The sequence below is a fragment of the Protopterus annectens genome, chromosome 11.part0 (assembly GCF_019279795.1).
Source record: "Protopterus annectens isolate FY-2018-M chromosome 11.part0, PAN1.0, whole genome shotgun sequence".
NCBI classification, from domain to species: Eukaryota; Metazoa; Chordata; order Ceratodontiformes; family Protopteridae; genus Protopterus; species Protopterus annectens.
In genome coordinates, this window is record NC_056745.1 from 1,255,313,938 (window position 1) to 1,255,336,385 (window position 22,448).

At 43.3% G+C, this 22,448-nt stretch overlaps 1 protein-coding gene across 1 annotated transcript in view; it reads left to right on the plus strand.

Annotated features, from left to right (window-relative positions):
- The window catches only part of SAMM50 (SAMM50 sorting and assembly machinery component), a 1,314,985-nt gene that overhangs the window by 217,816 nt on the left and 1,074,721 nt on the right, over positions 1-22,448 (plus strand). Inside the window, exon 4 of the mRNA XM_044088615.1 lies at positions 16,064-16,151. Coding sequence (XP_043944550.1) covers positions 16,064-16,151 — 88 coding nt within the window. The remainder of the gene's footprint in view (positions 1-16,063; positions 16,152-22,448) is intronic.

Here is a 22,448-nt window from a genome sequence, read left to right on the forward strand (position 1 = left end):
GAATCTTGCAGAAGATACCTCCGCTTCAAAGCAGGCTACTTGCATTACCAGTTCTCTGTACTGCCCTTTAGCTTACCTACTGCGCCCAGGGTCTTCACAAAGTGCTTGGCTCCAGTAATTGCATTTTGCAGGCAAAGAAATATTCAAATATATCCATACCTGGACTATTGTCTAATTCTGGCAGAAAACAAGGACATTCTTCTAAAGCATCTGGCGTTTTTAAAAAGGGTTCTAACTTGTCTAGGGTACACCATAAATGAAAAGAAATCACAACTGGTACCCTCTCAAAAAATTGCATTCCTGGGTGCAAGCTTGAATACAACTGCCCAGATGGTTTACCTTACACCAGAAAAGCAAATTCATTTGATAACTTACTTCAAACAGTTGGCCACAAAAACCCTGCTATCTGCAAGACAAATTCTGCAAGCCTTGGTGTTCATGGCCTCCTGCATTCTTCTAATTCCATATGCAAGACTGCATATGAGGAAACTTCAGTGGTACTTAAAAAGTTTATGGAGTCAACATTGTCACAGCCTGGAAACAATGATTCCTATCATACCTTGCCTGCAACTAGAGTTCCTATGGTGGGTAGAGGCCTGCCACCAAAACAAGGGACTGCCATTCACTCCACACCCTGCCGCCCAAACTCTAACTACAGACGCATCAGGCTATGCTTGGGGGGGGCTCATCTGGCAGGGAAGTGCATTCAGGGCAAATGGAGCCCAAATCAAATGCACCTTCATATCAATCAGAAAGAGATGCTAGCTGTACAGAATGCACTGACAGCCTTCAAGGACTACCTTAATCCAGGACAATTAATGATAAAGATAGACAACACCACAGTTATATGGTACATAAACAAGCAGGGGGGTACACACTCCTACCCCCTTTGCAGACTACCCATGGCATTGTGGAACATGGCCTTGACCTACCAAATACAACTACAAGCTCAATTCCTGCCAGGAAAGCTGAATACTCTGGCAGACAAACTAAGCAGACATCTCATGGACCCACACGAATGGAAACTGGAACCACGGATTTTCAACATGTTGACACACAAATGGAGTCCAGACATGGATCTTTTTGCCTCACCCCAGAACTAACAGATGGACAAATTCTGCACAAGAGCTCATCACAAAAACGCCTGGAAAGTGGATGCTCTATCATTCAGCTGGAAAAAAAAACACGAGTCTATGCTTTCCCCAGTCTGCCTCTGCTCTCCAAAGTTCTACTAAAAGTCAAACAGAACAAGCCAAAACTTATTCTGATTACTCCAGACTGGCCTCGCCAACACTGGTACCCACTCCTGCACAATGTGTCACACCTTCCACCGTGGCACCTGCCTCTGACACCTTACTTACGGTCTCAGCAGAACAACCAAATTCTGCACACTCAAGTTCCAAACTTTGAATCTTGCAGCATGGCTAATCAACTAAATTCACCCTTAGCATCCCTCAGCAAACCTGTGATGGATGTCATTTTGGAGGCGAGAAGGCCTAGTGTTAGAAAATGTTATGCTGACAAATGGAAAAGATTCTGTGCCTGGAATCAATCACTAGGAATAAGCACAGCAGTGCCCAATATTCCTCAGATTTTACAATACTTAACGGAGATGCTCCACAAGGGCCTGCCCTTTTCTTCCATAAAAATCCATGCCTCAGCCATTTCAGCTCATTACAACACAGAACCTCCCCTCTTCTCTCATCCTCTGCTAGAGCAGTATCTCAGAGGGGCCAACCATTTAAGACCACCCAAGAGAGCTCCATCCCCTGCCTGGGACCTCAATTTTGTATTGGAAAAACTCACTCTCCCTCCTTTCGAGCCAACTGCTACTGCAGACTTAAAATTTCTCTCCTGGAAAACAGCTTTCCTTTTAGCAGTCACTTCAGCTAGAAGGATTTCTGAATTACAGGCTCTTATGGCAGTGGAGCCTTTCATTATTTTTCATGCGGACAGGGTGTCTCTCAGGACCACTCCATCCTTCATGCCTAAGGTGGTATCCAGTGTGGCTCTTAATCAGACCATTCATTTGCCAACTTTCTTTCCCAATCCACAGAACAAGGGAGAGCAGATTCTGCATTCATTGGATGTACACAGACAACTTGGATTTTGCTTAAACAGGACAAAATCCTGTAAGAAAATCTGAACAACTACTGATAGCATTTGCTGCAGGGGCAGAGGGGAAGGCTATTTCAAAGCAGACTATTTCCAAATGGATAAGCCATTGTATTCATTTCTGCTATATGCACCATGGTAAACCTATCCCCCAGGGGATCCGATCTCATTCCACCAGGGCTGCATCTACTTATACAACCTTTCTCAGAGGTGTTCCTACCAGAGACATTCTAGAAGCTGGAGCTCAGTTCATGTGTTCACCAAACATTACCATTTACCTTTCTTCTCTAAATCCAGAGCTGGCTTTGCCACTCCTGTCCTGCCGGGCCTTATAGCTGGTCCTAATGCTGTATAAATCCATCCTCCCAACCATAGCTTTTGGAATCTACCCAAATGTAATGACTGTAACAGTGAAGCATGAAGAACATAGTACAGTTGTGTACAGTTACGATAAATGTAGATGTTTGACTGTATTCACTGTTGCAGTCCTGGTTACCCTCCCTCCAGCCCCCTGTTTTTCTCTTACTATACCTCTACTTTCTTTTACTATGCTTAAAATCCTTTTTGGTGTGTTTGCTTTTGTTTGGAGGTATATTTTTTGTTTTTTTAATTTTATATATATATATTGCTTCCCATTTGGGGGGCACCTGACATCTAGGGCAAGAAAAACTGATATAATGGCGTCAGCTGCATATTTTATACCCCTGACGTCATGGAAGAACGGACAGCAACCGAAGCAGGACCCAAGACTTTGTTAATCAGGCCGACTGAGGGCAACCTGCCAGCAGATTACCCAAATGTAATGACTGCAACAGTGAATACACTCGAACATCTACATTTATGGTAAGTGTACACAGCTGTACTTTTCTAAACAAACCATATCTTCCTGGATTTCTAAGGCCATTTCTTTTTTGTTGTTCCTTTCATGGTTAATGTCGTTCCTGTTCTGTAAAGTCTTATTCTACCAGAGCTGTTTCATCTTCAAGGTCTTTTTTCAAAGAACTGGATACCCATTACATCCTTGAGGCTGCTACTTGGACCTCTGTCCATACCTTCACTAAACATTACAAGTTGGATGTTGTTTTCAGAGGAAGAGCTGGCTTTACCAGGGCCATCCTGCATGAGTTTCTAGAGAGCTCTTCAGTGCCTTCCTCTTCCCAGGTTTCCTGTTAAGCTTTTGTACTCCCCCTTACATAAGGAGTACTGCATCAGGGATATGATAAGACAAAGTACAATTGTGTAAAATCTTACTATAACGGTAAATGTTCTTCTCTTCACTGTTGCTGTATTTGCTCCCTCCCTCCTCCCCCTTCTGCTCTGTGCTATTTCTCCTGCCTTCCTGGCTAGGGATTCTTTTTTTTCCCTCCTCCTTGATGCACATGTTCCTCCTGGGGCTTTTCAGTTCTGAGGTATGCACATCCATACATCACCCGTATACCCTGTGCGGGGACCATTCATGTGATGTATGACATCTATAAATTCTAAAGGCTTTGGTATACTGGCCGGATGTTCAGCTATCCTTGGCAGGAGATCCTTTACATAAGGAATACTACAACAGTGAAGAGAAGGACATATACTGTCTTGGTAAGATTTTACACAACTGTACTTTTTTACAGAAGAAACTGGCAAGAAAGATCATGGTCCTCTCATAGCCCCTTAAAGGCATTGACAAGTATGTTTTCCCTTTCTCTGGCCTCACCTAGTACACCCTCCCTGGGTGATGGGCTGTGTTCCAGATTTCATTTCTTACCTGTCTGGGTTGCGTCACCTGGTTATTCATTCCTTCAAATTGACCTTATGGTTTCTCCAATTCTATTGATGGCTAGATAGTCCATGTTTGCTTAACCTGGTTATTCATTCCCTCAAACTGACCTTATGGTTTCTCCAGTTCCATTGATGGCTAGATAGTCCATGTTTTCATCCTTGGTTGTTCATATTCTAACTTCTTCGCAAAACCTTCTACATGTAAGATTTTACAAAAGTAAATGGAGAAGATTCTTCATCTGGGCAGTTGAGAATAATCTTGATACTTTTTCAGACTTCCCCCAGCAATCCTGGAATTTTTGGCAGACCTATTTCAGAATGGAGTCCGCAATTCAATTAAAAGAGCCATATCATGTTTTCACATGAATCACACTACCATTACATCATTAAGTCTCTTTAAAGCCATTCTTAGAAGAACTTTTCTGTTACACTCTCCACTTAGGGGACCCATTTCCTCTGTGGGATATTACTGTTTTACTACCACCTCTAACTAGTCCTCCCTTTGACCTGGCTGCCAAGACTGATGTTTAAAATTGTCATGGAAAACTCTTTTCTTAGTTGCTGTTGCATCTGCTAGGAGGATTTCTGAGCTCTGGGCCTTGTCTGATAAAAACCCCTCACCTGTTTTTTTCACAAAGACAGAGTGAGACTGAGAACCAATTGTTTTCTTCTTCCAAAGGTTGCTTCTGAATCCTTAATCAACCAGTCCATAAATCTCCCCATGTTTTTCGCAAAATTTTCAAACAAAAGTGAAAACACCCTATGCTTAGCTAATTTTCACAGTCAATAAAAATTCTGTTTACATTAGACCAGAGCTTTCAAAAAAAGGTATTAATTGTTTCTGCCTTACTTCCCTCTCAGCAATGGGAAAAGGAGTATCCAAGGTTACACTCACCTGTTGGCTGGTTGAGTGCATTTCCTGTGTTTTCAAGCAGATGGTGCTGTCCCTACCTCTTCACCAAAAGTCCATTCTACTAGTTCAGTCACTTCATTGACAGCATTCTTTTCCAGAGTACCTCATGAGGACATTGGTGCACCTGCCACCTGGTCCAAGGTTCACACATTCATTTCACATTGTAAATTAGACATACACTCCTGATCAAGAACCTCTTTCAGTTCAGCTGTGCTCCTAAATATACTTCCATATGATCACCCAGATGTTACTGTAGCTGGGAAACTCGACTGTCTCCTAGGTTGATGAGAGATGGGCAGAAACAATGGCATCGGGTATGAAATTTATATACTCGCTATAATGACAAATCAGTCGGAACATCCGTGGTGGTGAAGCGGTAACATTGTTGCCTCACAGCAAGAGGTTCTCCCGTTTGATTCTCAGCTTGGAGTGCGGGGAGTGCCTTCTGTGTGCAGTCTGCATGTCCTCCCCGCGTTTGGGTGGGCGTTCAAAAGAGATGCGTAAATGGGCGTGCCTTCGTTGAAGGTTGGACGTCGAGCTGGCACCTCGGCGTTCATGAAAATCTACTGCCAATCATTACCGGACCGGAGTTCCGCTGTGGCGACCCCATAACCGGGAAAAGCCAAAAGACCACAACAACAACTATAATGACAAATCAGTATGGTCTCTTTCTGTCCTTCCTCACCTCTCCACCCACCTTCCACCCGTCCTTATTCTTGACAGCGTTTGATTTTCTGATTCCTGGTTTTCTGTGACTGTCCTAATCTTAGCTTCCAGAGGTAATTTATCGCGACCTGTTTTTTTTTAAGCTGGGTTTTTTCTTATCTTAGACTCTGTATCATTCCCTTTTTTCCTAAGGATAAACTTTCTCTAAGGTGTTTTGTGTAACATTGGGGATTATGGGTAACAGGCAAAGCCTGAGCATCAGATCCAAAACCTTGAAAGTGGCTAAAGTCGAATCCAGCACTGATCTGAGACCCAGTATGGTGAAGAAGGGCAAAAAGAAACAGCACAGATCTATCATAATGGTGAGTACATAACTTTAATTTTGGTCTACAAAATGATTGTATCAAATGGGTCTAAGTTTTGTCTCTTTGTCAACACAAGCTCATGCCATGTTCCCAAAATCTCATAGCCTCTTTTGCTCCTTCTTCCCATTCATCGGCACCATATATTTTGCTAAGTTGGCAGTTGCACAGAGACAGTATGTTGATTCTTTTCTTCTAGCAGTTACTTTCACATTCCAGCGATACATTTTCATTAACAGCATGTTGGTTTGAAATTATTACATTTCTGATAGGCTAAGGATTTATATTTTCCTCACTAGTATGTTGGATAGAAATCACTGTTTTGTTAGGTACAGCATACCTGTTACTACTTAAACAGTGTTATATCAATGTGCCCTCTGTGGCTACATCTAAAACACATTTCAGTTATTGACTTTTTTCCGTGTTCACAGAAATCTACACATTCTTTTTATAGACTTAATTTGAACCATTTTAAACAGCTCTTCAGTTAATCCAGTCAGTTTGTTCATATTCTTAAGGTCACTCAGAAAAGCCCATTTACATAAATTAATTGGGAATGCTCTTTTGAATTATCAGCTGCTACGTATATGGTTAATTGCTGGTTCTGAACTCATTACATCAAGTCCTGCAGATGCCTGTAGGTGTCAAATACTGCTTGTTTATATTTCCATCCATAATTCCAACACTACTTTGTACACAGTTTTAAAAGATTTCTTCTTAAAACTTGCACAATGGCAAACTCAACTGCTTTAATATTTGACCACTGGCTAGTTCAGGTAAAGAGATGTTAACTGTTGATTTTAGGATATTAATTTATATGAAGATAATTTTCACATTTTTCTAAATATCTCAACAACCAAGTAACAGAGAGAACTCCTTAGCCTCTGAGGAGAGCTCTTGGCTAGATGAATAAAATGTTGCTGACAGTAGGTGTGTAACTGGAGTGGTTGCTGAGCTATTGTAAGTTGTTTACAAAATATTACAAACATAATTACTGTGTTTACTGTGACTTATAAGATTCAGTTTACGACCTAGAACCTAGAGAGTACTACCACTATAAAAATAGTTTGTGCTTAAGACTTTGCCATTTATTTCTTTCATAACCCATATGGTTCCAGAGATGTGAACATTTGTTTTGAAATGTGAGGACATAATTTGATTCTGTTAACATGGCTTAGGCTCACCCATTGGAAGTTACAGTGCAAACTTCCTGAGCTCCATTGGAGTGAATGAGTTAACATAAGTTTATGCTTTGGCTCGGACTTTTGTGGTCTTGCCATTTACAGTATTATACACAGTGAAAAAACTACATGAGGTTTAAGGTATTGCACAGTGAAGACTCTAGCTTGGCTAGGTTTTGCTTGCAGTTTCTTCTGTAAGGTTTGTCTTGGTATTTCTAAAGTATGGCCAGACAGTCCACTTATGGTATTTTTCTGACCTCATCAGTACAGCATAACAAGTCATCTACAGGTTGTTGTTGTGTTGCGTCTTTCGGCTTTTCTTGGTTAGGGGTCGCCACAGCGGAACTCCGGTCTGCTAATGATTGGTAGTTGATTTTTTTTATGTGCCGAGTTACCAGCCCTGACGCACAACCTTCAACGAAGGTACGCCCATTCACGCATGTCTCCACGCAGAAGACGCTCTGAGAATCGAACCGGACAGCATCTTATTGTGAGGCGACAACGCTACCGCAGCACCACCACAGCAATAAACAAGTCATCTACAGGTAGAGTTTGGATTTAGTGGCCTTAGTGTACCTGTAAAGACTTCAAAAGTAGAAAGTAATGGGCATTTGGTAGCTGGAATTCTGTTATGTCCTTAAGAGATCATTTGGATATATGGGCCTTCACTACAGAGGTTTAAGGTATTCTACTGTGAAGACGCTAACGTGTCGTTTTTTCCTTGGAGTTTTTGCTAGAATTTAGTGTGTTAAGTGGGCAGAAGCAAGGGAAAGGTATAAAGATCAGTAAGGGGCTGAGTTTATTACTTGGCAGTGTACCCAAGGAGATTAGGAGATGAGAATCAGTGGAAGACTCCAGGGTGTTGGAGATGCAGAGGCAAAGAAGTAAGTAATATACATAAGTGGTAGGTATGTATAAGTGGTGCAGAAAGAATGGCAGATAATGAAGGAAATATTGAAAATTGTACAGCACAGCAGTAAAGGAAGAATGTGGGCTGTGTTTTTTTTTTTTGTTTGTTTTGTTTAGTGAATAAAATGCAGGGGAAAGAGGGGAGATGCTGTTAATAGCAGAATGTTTAAGAAACTGTAGAAAGATGTAAAGCAGGGAGATGTTAGTAGTCTAACCATGGATAAAGGCAAGTGCCTGTAAGTGAGAGTGATAGAAGATGTGGTAGCCATCAACTTAGCTGCTTTGACCATCAGTTTGACTGCAGCCTGTACTGCGGTCAGCATACAGATTCACACAGTGGTGTTTAGAACAAAATCAATCACAGAACTCTCTCTTTTTAGGGAAATTACTCCCACATGGGTAGCGAGAGGCATAGTCTCCAGGCTGTAGCTTTAATAATTTGTGCCAAAATGCCCAACATAGTCCATCACTGTAGAAGATTAAAGCAGCTAAAACAACCAGTTATAAAAATAATGCATTTTGCTTTATAAAAAGTAAAGTAAGCTTTTTTTTTTTTTTTTTTTTTTTTTTGAAATAAAAGCAGATCTGAAGTACGAAACTTCATTTGATCATCAACCTGTGGGTATCGGATCCTACCTGGCAGCTTTCCAAGCTAGAGATCTGAGCTCCAAGCTCTTCCCCTTATCCATAATGCCCTGCCACCTCCTTCCAATCCCCAGATCTCGTTTGCCGTGGCTTTGTCAAGTACGGATTTCTCGAGCTCCTAGCTTTAGGTGATCTGTGAGTAGGAAAGTTTCTTAAAAATCTTATTAGTTTTTTGTGTGTGTGAACAGTTAACTCCTTAGTTTAAATCCTTTTACCATTCCTCTTAGTTTAAAGCCTAGTACTCCCCCCTTTTTCCCCCTTAGGTGTTTGTGTGAGGTGCGTGTGTGTTTTCTTTTGGGATAATGGCTGAGGCCTCTAAGGCCATTTTTTTCTAAGTGCACTGAGTGTGGTCATAAGCTTTCCCCAGCGGATGGCCACACTCAGTGCATCCTCTGCCTGGGAGTATCGCATTTGTCTTTGGGCTGCCAAATTTGTGCAGCTTTTAACCCGCGGGCCCTGAGGGATAGGAGGAATAAGCTGATTCTGCCAGGTCTACTACCCTCGGAGTCAGCTCCTCCTCCTCTCCCTCAGTGGCTACAGCCACGGCTGCGGCTGTTCAGCCTGTTGTTCCCTCTCCTCTGGCTGGGACTCAACCTCCCATTTCTTCTCAGGGAGAGAGGAACTCTAGGAAGGAGAAGAAGGAGAGGAGAGAGGGAGAAAGGGAGAAAGAGAGAGAGAGGGAGAAAGAAAGGCATAGGAGCCACAAGCGGCGGGCCGACTCTGCCCCCTCGGCCCCACCTGCCAAGCTGCTCTCCTCACCTCAGAAGATTTCCGGGCCTTCCTCCCCTTGGTTCTGTTCTCCACGCTTCTCACTGGAGCCGGAGGAGGAGGCCCGACCATCTTCGAGGTCGCCAGGGCGGCCCTCCCGGCCAGCTTTGGCTGCCTCTTCTAGGTCGACCCGCAGTCTCTCCAACGCTGATATGGACCGGATGATGCGTCATTTTCTCCAAACCCAGATGCAGATGGGAGTGCTGCTGCCTCCCCCCCCCCCCCTCTGGGGGAGAGTTCAGCCCCAATTTTTGCCCCGATAGCTCCTTCTCCAATCCATTATCGGGTTTCAGAGCCATTGGATCCGAGGAGTCCTGGAGCCGGGGGTCGGCGCCAACGGTTATAGTTACCTCGACACTGGCCATGCCCTCGAGTTTCTCAGATCCCCTTTCGGATCCGAGCTCTCAGAACCGTGAGCCATGCGTCAGATCCGGGAGGGCCAGTGTGTATTCGGCTCCATTTCGGTCGGAGCACACTTCCCGCTCAGGTCCGAGCGCTTCGGCTCCGACGCCAATCCCCGCGCTGGATCCAAGGGTGTTAACCATGGAGCCCAGAGAGATTGGTTCACCCTCTGCTTTCGACGTGGTGGAGAGGGTTCTCTCGAGAGGTTCGAGACCCCCTACTCTTTCTTCGGATCCAGCCCCTACTCCCTTGCAGCTGGGCTTGTCTTCCATCATCCAGTCCCAGGGACAGCCTGCGTTGATGCCCCAGCCCATTCCACTGGCGGAACACGGCCCTGTTAGTGAGCCCTCCTCGGACAGTCCCGCCGAGGAAGTCCCTCACAAACATAAGTGTAAGAGGAGGCACTTGGACTCCCCTGAGTCCCTCACGGAGGACACCGATTTGGAAGAAGGGGAAGGTTCCCCCAGGTCATCCCCCGATGACGTCTCCTTTGGAGACATTATGGAAATGCCTGAAAGGGGGGTGGTCAGCCCAAAAGCCTTCCTCAGACGAGTCTGTGTTTCTGGAGGCGTTCGACGCAGGCCCGTCTACCTCTTGGGTGTCCCCTCCAGCCGAACCCCTGGTTGATCTCATCAGTACCAGGGAGTGGAAGGATCCGGACACTGTAGAGCCGATCCCCAGGAGGTCAGACAGGATTCTCAATCCCCCCGTGGATAGGACGGCTTGGAGTAAGGGTTCCCCGATAGATATCATGGTGGTGGTGCTAGCCACGAAGAGGAAACTCGCTGAGGATAGTTCCTCGATCCATCCCCCTGATAAGGAGTCTCGGACTGTGGATCGTATCGGGAAGCGGATATTTGCTTCAGCTACCTTTTCTATAAAGGTGCTGAATTACTTGGCCCATGTAATTAGACTTCAGTGGGATCTGGTGAAAGAATATGCTGAGTCTCCCCCTGAGTGCATGTCAACCGAGGACAAACGGACCTTCTTGACTCGCATGGCCACTCTCAAATCTGTTTCCAACACGTCTATGCGGCTACTTTCCCATGCCACAGAAGGAGCCGCTCGAGCCAATGGGTCCGGTATCACCTTAAGGCGTCACGCCTGGCTCCGGCTTTGTGACTTTGCAGAACCTTTCAAGGCGTCCTTTGCGAACGCACCCTTCGGTTCTACTCTGTTTGGGAAGACTGTCCGCGACACATTGGTTCAGAGTGAGAAAGATGGGAAGATGCTGTCTGCCATCGGAGTCTGCTTCTCGGCTCCTCAAAGGTCCTTTTCTAGGAACCAGAGAGGACAAAAGAAGATGTGGTTCCGGAAGTCTCAGCAGTCCCATTATGCTTCTGACCCGTCGTCCTTCAGAGGCAGTGGAGGACAAGGTGGACGCTGGCCCAGAGGCAGAGGGGGGCCGAAAAATTTTGGGTTGTGGGAACCCTTTTCTGATCGACCCACGCAGCAGCCCTGAGGGGTTGCCCGACTGCTCCTCTCTGGAGGCAGTCGGGGGGGGGGGGCGTTTTTCGAAGCACTTGGCCCAATGGGAGTCCATAACATCAGATCGCTTCAAATAATATCCAGAGGTTACTCTATCCATTTCATAAATCTGCCTCCTCAGTCGAGGCGCCTCCCCGATGTACCACCCAGTCAGAGGGAGGTTGCAGCTTGAGGTAAAAAAGCTGCTAGAAAAAAGAGCCATCCAGCACGTCCCCCCAGGACAATCTGGATTAGGCAATTACTCCAGTTTCTTTTTGGTGCCAAAGAAGATGGGGGACTTAAGGACGATCCTCGACCTTTCAACAATGAACCTCTTCATTGCCAAGGAAAAATTCCAGATGGTCACGCTTCAATCCATTCTGCCCCTGCTGCAGGAGAAGGACTGGATGTGCTCCATAGACCTCAAGGATGTGTACTATCACATTCTCATGGACAGGCGTTCCAGGAGGTTTCTCCGCTTCTGGCTAGGGGCCAGTCATTACCAGTTCAGGGTCCTACCCTTCGGTCTCACCACAGCCCCCAGGGTGTTCACAAAGGTCATGGCAGTTGTAGCGGCCCACCTAAGGCTTCAGGGAATACATGTTTTTCCTTACTTGGATGACTGGCTCCTGACCGCCCCCACCAGGCATCTACTCTGCTTAACCAGGGATTGTTTCCTACTTCTAGCGCCCCATTTGGGGACCGCCATAAACTTGAAGAAGTAATCCCTCCAACCAGTTCAAGTCTTGGAGTTCATAGGGGCCAGGATAGACACACTTCAGACCAAGGCCTTTTTGACGCCAGACAGACTTCGCAGTTTGACTTTACACGTTTTAGCCCTTTTCCAGTCACCTGCCCTGTCAGCAGAGTTAGTCCTGAGAGCTCTAGGGTCCATGGCAGCGGCAATCAGCCTCGCGCCCTTAGCCCGCTTGCACATGAGGATTCTCCAGTGGGCATTACAGGTTCAGTGGTCCATCCTTCACCATCCATTGGACTTGCCGATTCCTCTCGGCAGAGTGTGCAAAAATTCTCTCCTGAGAGCTTCGGGAAGGCCGTCCGTTTGTTATGCAGCAACCCCAAGCCATGGTGACCATGGACGCTTCTCACCTTGGGTGGGCATTACGCGGGCAGAATTGTTCACGGTCCATGGACTCAGACAGAGACCGTTCTGCATGTCAATGTTCTGGAGATGAGAGCGGTGCTTCTAGCGTTGCAAGCCCTTCATGCCTTTCTCCCTCCAGGGACTATTGCGATTCAGTCAGACAACATGTCGGTGGTCTGGTACATCAACAAACAGGTGGGGACCAGGTCTTACCCTCTTTGTCGAGAGGCCATGAGAGTTTGGGATTGGGCGATATCCACCAGCCGTTGTCTGTTAGCAATGCACATTCTGGGTCGGTCCAACATCCTAGCGGACAAACTGAGTCGAACTGTCCTCTCGCCTTATGAGTGGTCTCTGAATCCCTTAGTAGCGAAACAGATCTTCTGCAAGTAGGGTCAGCCTTGCTGCGATCTCTTCGCGTTGCCTTCCAAAGCGAAGTGCAGCGAGTTTTTTGCTCTAATTCCCCCTCCGGGGGAAAGCCCCAGAGACGCTCTAGTTCATGCTTGGCCACCCGGTCTTCTGTATGCTTATCCTCCTCTTCCATTGATAACAAAATTCTTACAGAAAGCTCTTCGGTTGGGGAACAAGATTATCCTCATAGTCACATTCTGGCCTCATCAAACCTGGTTCCCGTGCCTGCGGTCTCATCTTATAGCTCCTGTCTGGATCTTGGATGCCATCCTGGATCTAATATCTCATCCTTCGGGATTTAAACCCCTGAACCTAGTCGATCTCAAGCTTTCAGCGTGGTTGATCCAGTTCCATTAGTTACTAGGACTCCCAGTATCTCGTCTACAGTTAGATCTATTCTGGTAGCGGTGCATAAGCCGTCCACCAGGAAGGTTTACAATAGTAAACGGAAGCGGTTTTCTATTTGGGCGTCTCATAAGAAATTGGACCCTTTCACTGCTCCCATCCCAGCAGTGCTCGATTTTCTATCGCATATTTTTCAGCAAGGGTTCAGTTCCTCTTCTGTAAAGGTTCAAATGGCTGCCATCTCGCATTTTCACATTGGAGATAATCTCAGTCCCCTTACCTCCACCAAGATTTGTAAGGCCTTTCTGAAAGGTACGTTTCTCTTGAGACCCCCCCCCCCCCGTTAGGAACCCCGTCCCTCCTTGGGATCTAACCTTGGTCCTTCAAGCTCTAACTGGACCTCCTTTTGAACCTGCAGCCTCTTGATTTGAAATTCTTGTTCTGGAAAACTGCCTTTTTGGTAGCCATTCCCTCAGCTAAAAGAGTGTCGGAGCTTCAAGCTTTTTGTATTAGAGCCCCGTATCTGGTTTTTCATAAGGACGGGGTCTGTCTCAGGACTAACCCATCTTTCCTACCTAAAGTGGCCTCCGAGACGAACGTCAATCAGTCCATTAATCTCCCAGTTTTCTTCCCTAATTATCAAAACAAAGGGGAGTACAAACTTCATTTGTTAGGTGTTCATAGGCAGTTATGGTTTTATTTACACAGAACAGCGGCCTTCTGCAAGTCTGATCAGCTATTTGTCTCTTTTGCTAAACCCTTCTTGGGTAAGTCTGTGTCGAAGGTGACTCTGGCCAGATGGATTTCAAATTGCATTTTGTTCATATATAAACTATCTGGCCTGCCAGAACCTACTGGGGTTCACGCTCACTCTACCCGTTCTATGGCTACATCAACTGCATTCTGGTCAAGAATTCCCTTGGATGACATTTGTTCTGTGGCTACTTGGGCATCCTCTCATACCTTTATCTCTCACTATAAATTGGATTTGGTGTCTAGAGGAAGGGCGGCTTTTGGCTCTGCAGTGCTCCGGAATATCCTTCCTTGAGGACCTCCCAAGTTTTTTGGTAGCTGGGGACTCTGTCCCACAGGTTGATGATCAAATGAAGTTCCCTACTTCAGATAAAGAAGTTATGTACTCACCATAACATTCCATCTGAGTAGGTAACTTCATTTGTCAGCAACCGACCCTCCCTCCTTCCCCCTAATCTGGTTCTTTGGTTTCCTAATCACTAGGATGGTTTAACCAGGTCATTTGTTAATCCTTAGGTTAAGATTCTCCAGGTTGTTGCTTTGTCATGGTGAGATTATGTAGATGGGCAAACGCGATCTGGGGATTGGAAGAAGGTGGCAGGGCATTATGGGTACGGGGAGGAACTTGGAGCTCGGATCTCTAGCTTGGAAAGCTGCCGGCTTGGATCCAGGTCGGATCTGATACCCACAGGTTGCTGACAAATTAAGTTACCTACTCAGATGGAACGTTATGGTGAGTACATAATTTCTTTTTTTGTGTTTAACTGAAATGCCGAGCAAGTACCTTTAACTCCATTTTTGATAGTGCTCTCTGGATTCCTCTGACAGGAGCAATTTCATCTTTCTCTGTGGTTAATTCGGTTTCCCAGAACCATTGCTCTGGACACCAAGTCCCCTTCCACAAGGAGTAAACATGCTCTCTGACCGGATTTGTCACAGCCATTTTTTCATATTGCATTTTGTTCAATAGCTCATTAAACAAGCTTGCTGTCACTAACAGGCCAGGGATCTTTCTGTTCTTAACGCAATGGGGTACAACTTAACAAAAACACTCCATGAAAAGAAATGCCACCCTTTTTACATCAGACGTTCTATAGCACCACTATAAATGTTATTTGCATTACTGTTTAGCACTCCATTTGTCTGGGTCAACTTCCTTTTTTATCTGGGGGATTTTGTTGGGCTGAAGCAGGGCACATCTGTTTTGTCCTTTCTTTCAGTATTTCTAAAAAATACTTATTTATGCTGTAATTTAAGTGTCGGTGTGGCCTGTTCCCCAACTCAGTGACCTGCTAATAGCCCTTGCTCACTACTTTGTGATAGTGTGTGCTTTGTAAGGGGGGCACACACACACACACACACACACACACACACACACACATTCGTTGTATATAAAGACAAAAAGTTTATAAAGTATAAAAAGTAAAAGAAAAAAGTTGTAAAGCTTTACACTTTTCTCATGGGATACATTGTTCTGGTCTTTACAAAACCTTCAATCCCTGAAGAAAAGGGCAAATAATTAATGTGGCACCCCTATCCACAAACTGTATTAATGATTGCTTTGATTTTTTTCTTACATTATATTTGGAATAGTGTCTGCTTTAGGCTTTACATTTTGGAACTGTTATCGACTGTGGATCAGAGCCATGCTTAAATCAGACACAAGCAAAAAGAAGGGAGGGGTAGCAAAAGTTACTTGTACTTCACAAGATACTTCTGTAAGATTAGGTGTATCCTTGCAGTAATGTTTAACATTAACTCAGACAAATGCTGCATCATGTTTCTATATGTCTTCACGATACAGCTGAAAAAAGGCATTTTAATACTATGTGGTGATGTTTTCTGTGACCATTTTAGCATTGTTTACATCAGTTTTGCTTAGGCTGCTGCTTTTGGACGTTTCTTTTAACTTTCTGCAACCTGCTCTGACTTCTCAGTTAATAAGTTGAGGTACAGGGGACAGAGGGTGAGCTCCAAAGAAATAGTAAACGGGAGTCTGACAGAGCTTCCTGAACTGGGGTGGGAGTGGGGTTTTATCCCCACCTTATTTTCTGCTTTGGATAGTTTTCATGGTAGTTTTTTAGTTGTTAGAGCTTTAACTTAATTGTACAGCTGCTTGCAGGAACTTTACACCAATCAAATTTCAGCTAAGGAATTTTACTACCACTGAAAAGTTCATAGTATTCTGTTGTTTTAGGGCTGAGATTAAATCAGTAATCCATATATTTATATTATTTTTTTTCATTTTGTTTCATTCTAGGTAATGAAAAAATGTCATGAAGCCCGGGAGAAGCTTCTTCGTTTAGGGATTTTCAAACGAGTCGAAGTCTTGATAGATACGTGTGAAGGTACTACTGCAAGATTCAATTAATCTGTACCAGGTTTTCATTTGTTAAAGTGCTTTAACCAATGTAAATCACTTTTTGATACTGTAGAACAGCTGTTGTCATCCTAACCAGAACTATGACTGCATGACTGAAGTCAGCCTAGGCAGGAGGGTGCATTTGTTCCAGAATTTCATTCTAATATTGTTGATGTATTCACAAATGTAAGATTATATGCCAGATAGTTAAATCTAAGTCTTTTTTTTCAGGGAGCGAGGTGATGTGACTAGTAATGTGAATCTCAGTGGTTTAACAAGAAAGAGTACTTTTATGCCACCATTTTCTAGGGATGTTATGGTATTTGAAAAAGCAACTATTAGAAGTACACGAAATGTTATTAAAAGAAAGCAAGATTGTCACTATGGTGATAACTTCACTAGAGATGAAAGGAATGCATTGTTTGAATTGGCATGTTCTACTGATTTAAGAATTATGAAACCTGACAAGGGTAGTGGGGCGGTCATTATGTCACAATTTGATTATATTTCTAAAATGCAAGACATTCTTGATGACCCCACCACCTATTCACGTGTTTCTAGAAATGAACTTCATATAGCATACCATAAGATTGACCTATTTTTGCTAGATGCTTTGTTTCAGGGGACTTTAAACCCTGATGAGTTTAATTTTTTGAATGTGGAGCATCCAGTCACACCCGTAGTTTTTGGGATTTCCAAAATCCACAAAAACTTGAATGATTCCCCCATTTATAGCTATTGTTTCTAGTAGAGGTTCCAAGATTGAACCTATTGCTGCTTTTGTGGACAAAGGCATCCAGCGGGTAGTGGCTGGGATTCCACATATTTTAAAAGATTCGTGGCATTGTCTTGAAAGATTATCCACACTAAATGGTGAAGATTTAGATTGGACATTTTTAACCATAGATGTGGTCAATCTTTTTTACAGCTATACCACAAGATGAAGGTATAAATTATTTTATAGAAAGCTTGGTAAAAATTGGCCAGTTAACAAGTGATAAAATAAATCTGATGGTAGCACTAATGGACACAGTGCTCAAAATAATTGTCAATTGAGGGGAACATCTATCATCAGGTTTCTGGAGTGGCAATGGGGGCAGAAAGTGCCTCCAGTTTTGCCAATTTGGTCTTACTCCATTGGGAAGATGAATTTGTATTTCATTCACCATACAGAGATAAGATTGTTCTTTACAATCGATTTCTAGATGATGTTCTGATACTTTGGAGAGGCAACAGTGTTGAAGCAGCAAACTTTGTTGAATATCTTAACAGCACCACCCTTTTCCTAAATTCACAAGTAAATGGGATAGCCAAATGATAGAATTTCTTGATATTAAGTTAAGTAAAACTGCACAAGGGTTACAGAGCAATATTTATAGAAAAGAGACTTATAGTAACTCATTGCTCCATTTCAATAGTTGCCATCAACGTATGAGTATTGTAAAGGGGCAAATGGTAAGGTTATCACGTTTCATTAGTGACAGCGAAGTTTGTAAACAAGAGTTACACACATTGATAGGGATGTTCTTAGATAGGGGATACCCCCTAAAATATTGATAAAAATGAGCAATGAAGTTAATTGGTAAAAGGGAGACTAATTTTCCACCTTATATTAAAAGGGAGAAGTATTGAATTATAAACCAGAAGTCACATAAATAACTTTGATTCCAGGGTTTTGATTTTGAAATACAGTAGTCAAACAAATGATAAAGTGGACACTATTAGGACAATATGGGATACAAGTTTTGACTGAACTTAAAAGCCATTTGGATTTGTATCCTAGGATTGTAATTTCAAGGGGAAGAAATCTAAAAGAATATTTGGAGGGGCAGAGGCCTCGAAACAACATCTTCTCTAGGATGAATAAATGTGGGACTTGTAAGTCCTGCAGATTTATTAATGATGGACCCTATGTTAGTGTCCCGAGTTACAACAGGAGCATTAAATGTCCAGGTAGGTGCAATTGTAACACCTCCAAAGTGGTATACCTAGCTACGTGTACTTCCTGCACTAGTTTTTATGTAGGAAAGACTACACATAGGTTGAGGGAATGGATAGTAGAGCACGTAAGAGCTTTAAGAATCAAAGACCGCCATAATGCCTTGTATGTCCACAGTACTAAGTGCATAAATTTCAAGAAATTTTTATTTTTTGTGATGGACAGGGTTGTTCAAATTGACAGAGGTGGTGATGCCAAATTGGAAGTCGAATTCTTAGAGTATAAATGGCAAGTGATTTTAGATGCAACAACTTCACCTGGTCTAAATGAGCATATATCTTTAGGACCAGTATTGAGATTAAGAGCTGCTAAAATTTAAATATGCAATCTATGTTCAATTTTTATAACAAATATTTTATAACAAACAATTATTTTTAATTTCTAGTAAAGGCTTTTATGTTGTAGATATTAGTTTTATTTGTTCAGGGGACAGGGCCATATTCAGGTTGAATATGATGTATGAAGTGTGTTTTGCTTTAAGAAAAGTGTGGTTGTATTAATTTATGCTTGATTGATTAATGGACATGTGTATTTAATGAGTTATTTTATGGTTGCTACTCACTCTGAAGATGCCATTTGTATAGTGAAAGCGCTTAGTGTGTGGAGTCGGATTAAAGAAGCTGTTGGATTTGTACTCTGTTTCGTGTTTCCTTCTGCATTTTACAAGTGACCTACTCATTGGATAACCGTTTCGTTTTTGCCAGTGTTTCATAAAGGAGAGACTTCCTTGAACTACTGTCTTGTTGAATTTCAGTTTTTGTCAGTGTACCTATAAGCTTATGGATATTCTGTACAATCCTTTGCATGTAGAATGTTTGATAGACATAACTTGACTCATAATGTGCATTTTTCTAGAATGTACATTGCTCAAATGGAGGTTTATGCAGAAGGAGTATTTATTTTCTTGATGTTTAAAGTGACCCTGGAGTTCAGTCATGCAATAGGCATAATATAGAAAATGAAATTGTAAAATGTGTAAAATGATAAAACAGGACATAGTCAATTGATAAAAGCTGCAATAGGTAAATGTTTAATACTCATGGATTAATAATGCTGAAAATAGAAGTGTTCCCAATAAGTTGCATTGAAGGGTGTACATCATGAGGTAATTGCTAAAGCTGTCCAGAGTTGCACATTCCATAAGCTACGAAGATAACAATTCCATTAGTCAGTGGCCTGAAAAAGAGAACAAATAAAGGCCTGACAATTAAAGCCGCAACCTACAATTTTTAGCAGCCCAAGGTATCCAAGCAGAGATGTTGAGAAGGCAGATAAGGAACAGAGAGGGTTCCTTAAGATAAGGAGAATGTGTTGAGCTTTGAGAACCAACAGGAGTTATAAAGTGCTCTTTTGTTTGACAAAGATCCAGTATAAAGACTGCATAGCAGAAGTTGTATGAAGATACCTAGGAACTCCAGCCATTAACCTAGTGGTAACATTTTATTTATTTATAATTTGATGACCAGAGTAAAAAACTAGACACAATTTCCCAGTTTTAGTCTCAGCCTGGGAAAGAAGACTAGGAAGATGTAAAGAAGTGACATTTAAGTTAGTGAAAAGTAATATGACATGAGGTGTGCAGAAAGGGTCTATATTAATTCATTAAAGGTTCACTTCATTGAACCCTAACCATGAAACGTTCATTTCGATGAACGTTCTCATCGGGAAAAAAAATTAAACAGGGAAACTAAGCACTTGGCCAAAAACAACACCAGAACAGACACCACAATATGTAAAACCCACCAAAGTGGGGCCTTCACCCCTACCCCCCCCCAATGTGGGGGCTGTGCCCCATAATGCCCCCTAACTATATATACCATCCCCGAGATCGCACTACAGTGGGGAAAAGGGCAAGTTTGTGCTGCTGGCCAACAGCTTCCTTTCCTGTGTAAATTTTTCGTGAATAATAAACGTTCACCAAAATAAACATTTGATGAAGAAAGGTTTGCTGAAGTGAACCTTCGATGAATTAATATAGTTTACTAACAGACAATGAGGCCGTGGGTGGCATTGCCATCAGGCAAGTTTGTAGATATGGTCTTTTAGCTGTGTACAGAATTTTGGGTAGGATAATGCATCTTTGATATGGGGAAGGGATAGAGTTGCAGAGTTTAAGTCCTAGTAGGGAGAAACCGTAGTATGGCAGTGGAGTTTTATTCTAGGGGGTTGTAATGAGAGTTGTGTGAGTCTGGTTTCTGAAGCTGTAGGAGGGTTGCTTGTGTAGTAGGTTTTGCTGCTAAGGGTGAAGATGCTTAATTATTTTGCAGTTTAAATAGCTATGATCCTAACAGAAGGTCAAGTCTTGGTTTTAGTGAGAGCCAGGTGGCTCTTTCTAGTGTTTTACAGTGGTGTTCCTGTTTGGGAGAGGGTGTTGTAAATCTGCATATTTTGTTGGTGCTTGCTTGGATATGTGTGAAGTTACTTTTTGATGCAGATGCAACTTAAGGGGAGGCCATATTCCAGTTGTATAGAAGAATGCCTTTTCTTATTGCTGTTCTGGGTGCCTTGATATGAAAAATGTTATTGGTCCAAAAAGAGGAGTTAGTTGACTGTTTTGCTATCATTGCCATACAAATAACAAATCTTTACTTAGAGGAAATTAAGTGCTTGTGTATTGTCAGTCATGCACAGATTATTTCTGTAAAGATGTTCATCATGTTTCACTGTTGCAGTCATTACTCTTGGGTTATTCTGCTGGCAGGCTACCCTGCAGTCGGCCAGAATTCCAAAGTCTAGGTCCGGCGTCGGTTGCTGTCGCCTCTTCCCTGACGTCAGTGCGCCAGGGGTATAAAAGATGCAGCCAACGCCATTTTCTTCAGTCTTTCTTGCCGCGCGGTGCCCGAAGCAAAAGCAGTTCGCAAGTGCCAGTCAGCCGACTCCTGAGATTTTCAAATCCGAATTTCAGAACCAAAGTCTTCATTAAAGCGAAGTACCCCGTTGGGGAAACTTTTTTCTTGCTCCAGACCGATGTCAGAAAAAGTTTATTTCTTGTGGGAAGCAAATACCCCATAAGGATTTTCACTCTTACTGTATTCCTTGCCTAGGCCCTGATCACAACATTGCTAGCTGTCGGTTTTGTGCTAGATTTAACCAACACACTGTTAAGCGTCGGTTCAATTTTGCATTTCATTACTTTGGCCAAAGATTTAATTATATAATGCCATCGGAACAGCCGATGACCGGAGTTTACAAAAAATGCAAGGACAAGGAAAAGGATAGGCATCCGAGGTCCAAAACCGATAACGAGGCCTCCGTTAGGCCAGTCGCCGGTTCTCAGTGAGGCACTTTCACAGCCCCTGGCGCCCGCTACCTCAGAGCCACAGGCCGCTTCCGACCCCCACGTGGAGCCAACTGGGCCTCTGGAAACTCAAGGTATTGGACACTCGGAAATCATTCCCTCAGATGGATCTGGAGCTGCTGAGCAGGCATCGGCTTCTGAGGGTGTCTTCAGACCTACACAACTATATGTTAAGCCATCTACAGCTTCAAAGACAAAGGCTAAAGAAGCTCTAAAGACAAAGAAACAAGTACAGCATTCTCCTACTCAGACTTCCATGCCTACAAAACAGATGCTTAAACTGGCCAAAGACCCAATTACTTTGATCAGGGGTTCCCACCTCCCTCCATATAAGAGGCCTAGGCAAGAGACATGAACAGGATTATTTCATGCTTCCCTATGAGGACTCTGATGCTGAAGAATCTATCCCTTCAGCCTTTCCTCCTGAGAATTATTCTTTTGGGGAAACCCTGCATACCATGAGGGAGCATTTCCACTGGGCGAGCCAAGATTATTCTGAATCTAAGAAAAGGCTCAGAGACTTTCTGCTTCTTCCTCAGCACAGGCCCCTTGCTATTCCACATGTTCTAGACAATGTAGATGATGTATTTTCAGAGTCCGGCCTGTCCCCTGACTCTTTACCCCCTGCACCTGCTAAGCCAGACAGATACTACAGGGTCCCGGATTCTCATAAATTCCTATATAAAAACCCCGCTGCTGACCCAGAAACTATATCTCAGGGTCCCAAAGGGGTCAAAGCTTCCACTGCAAAAAACCCTGTCCCCTCTGATAGGGATTCTAGGGCTCTGGACAGATGGGGAAAAAGTTTACACTTCTGCTACCTTGGCTGTAAGGGCTTTAAATTGTCAGTTTCATATGCTTAAATATCAGCAATATTTAATGTCACTGCTTAAACAGAAATTGTTGACAAATACTGAATGTTCAGAGAACAAGGAAATGCAGGATGTTATGTAGTCCTATCTCGCCTACATTCTTACCCGTGGGTT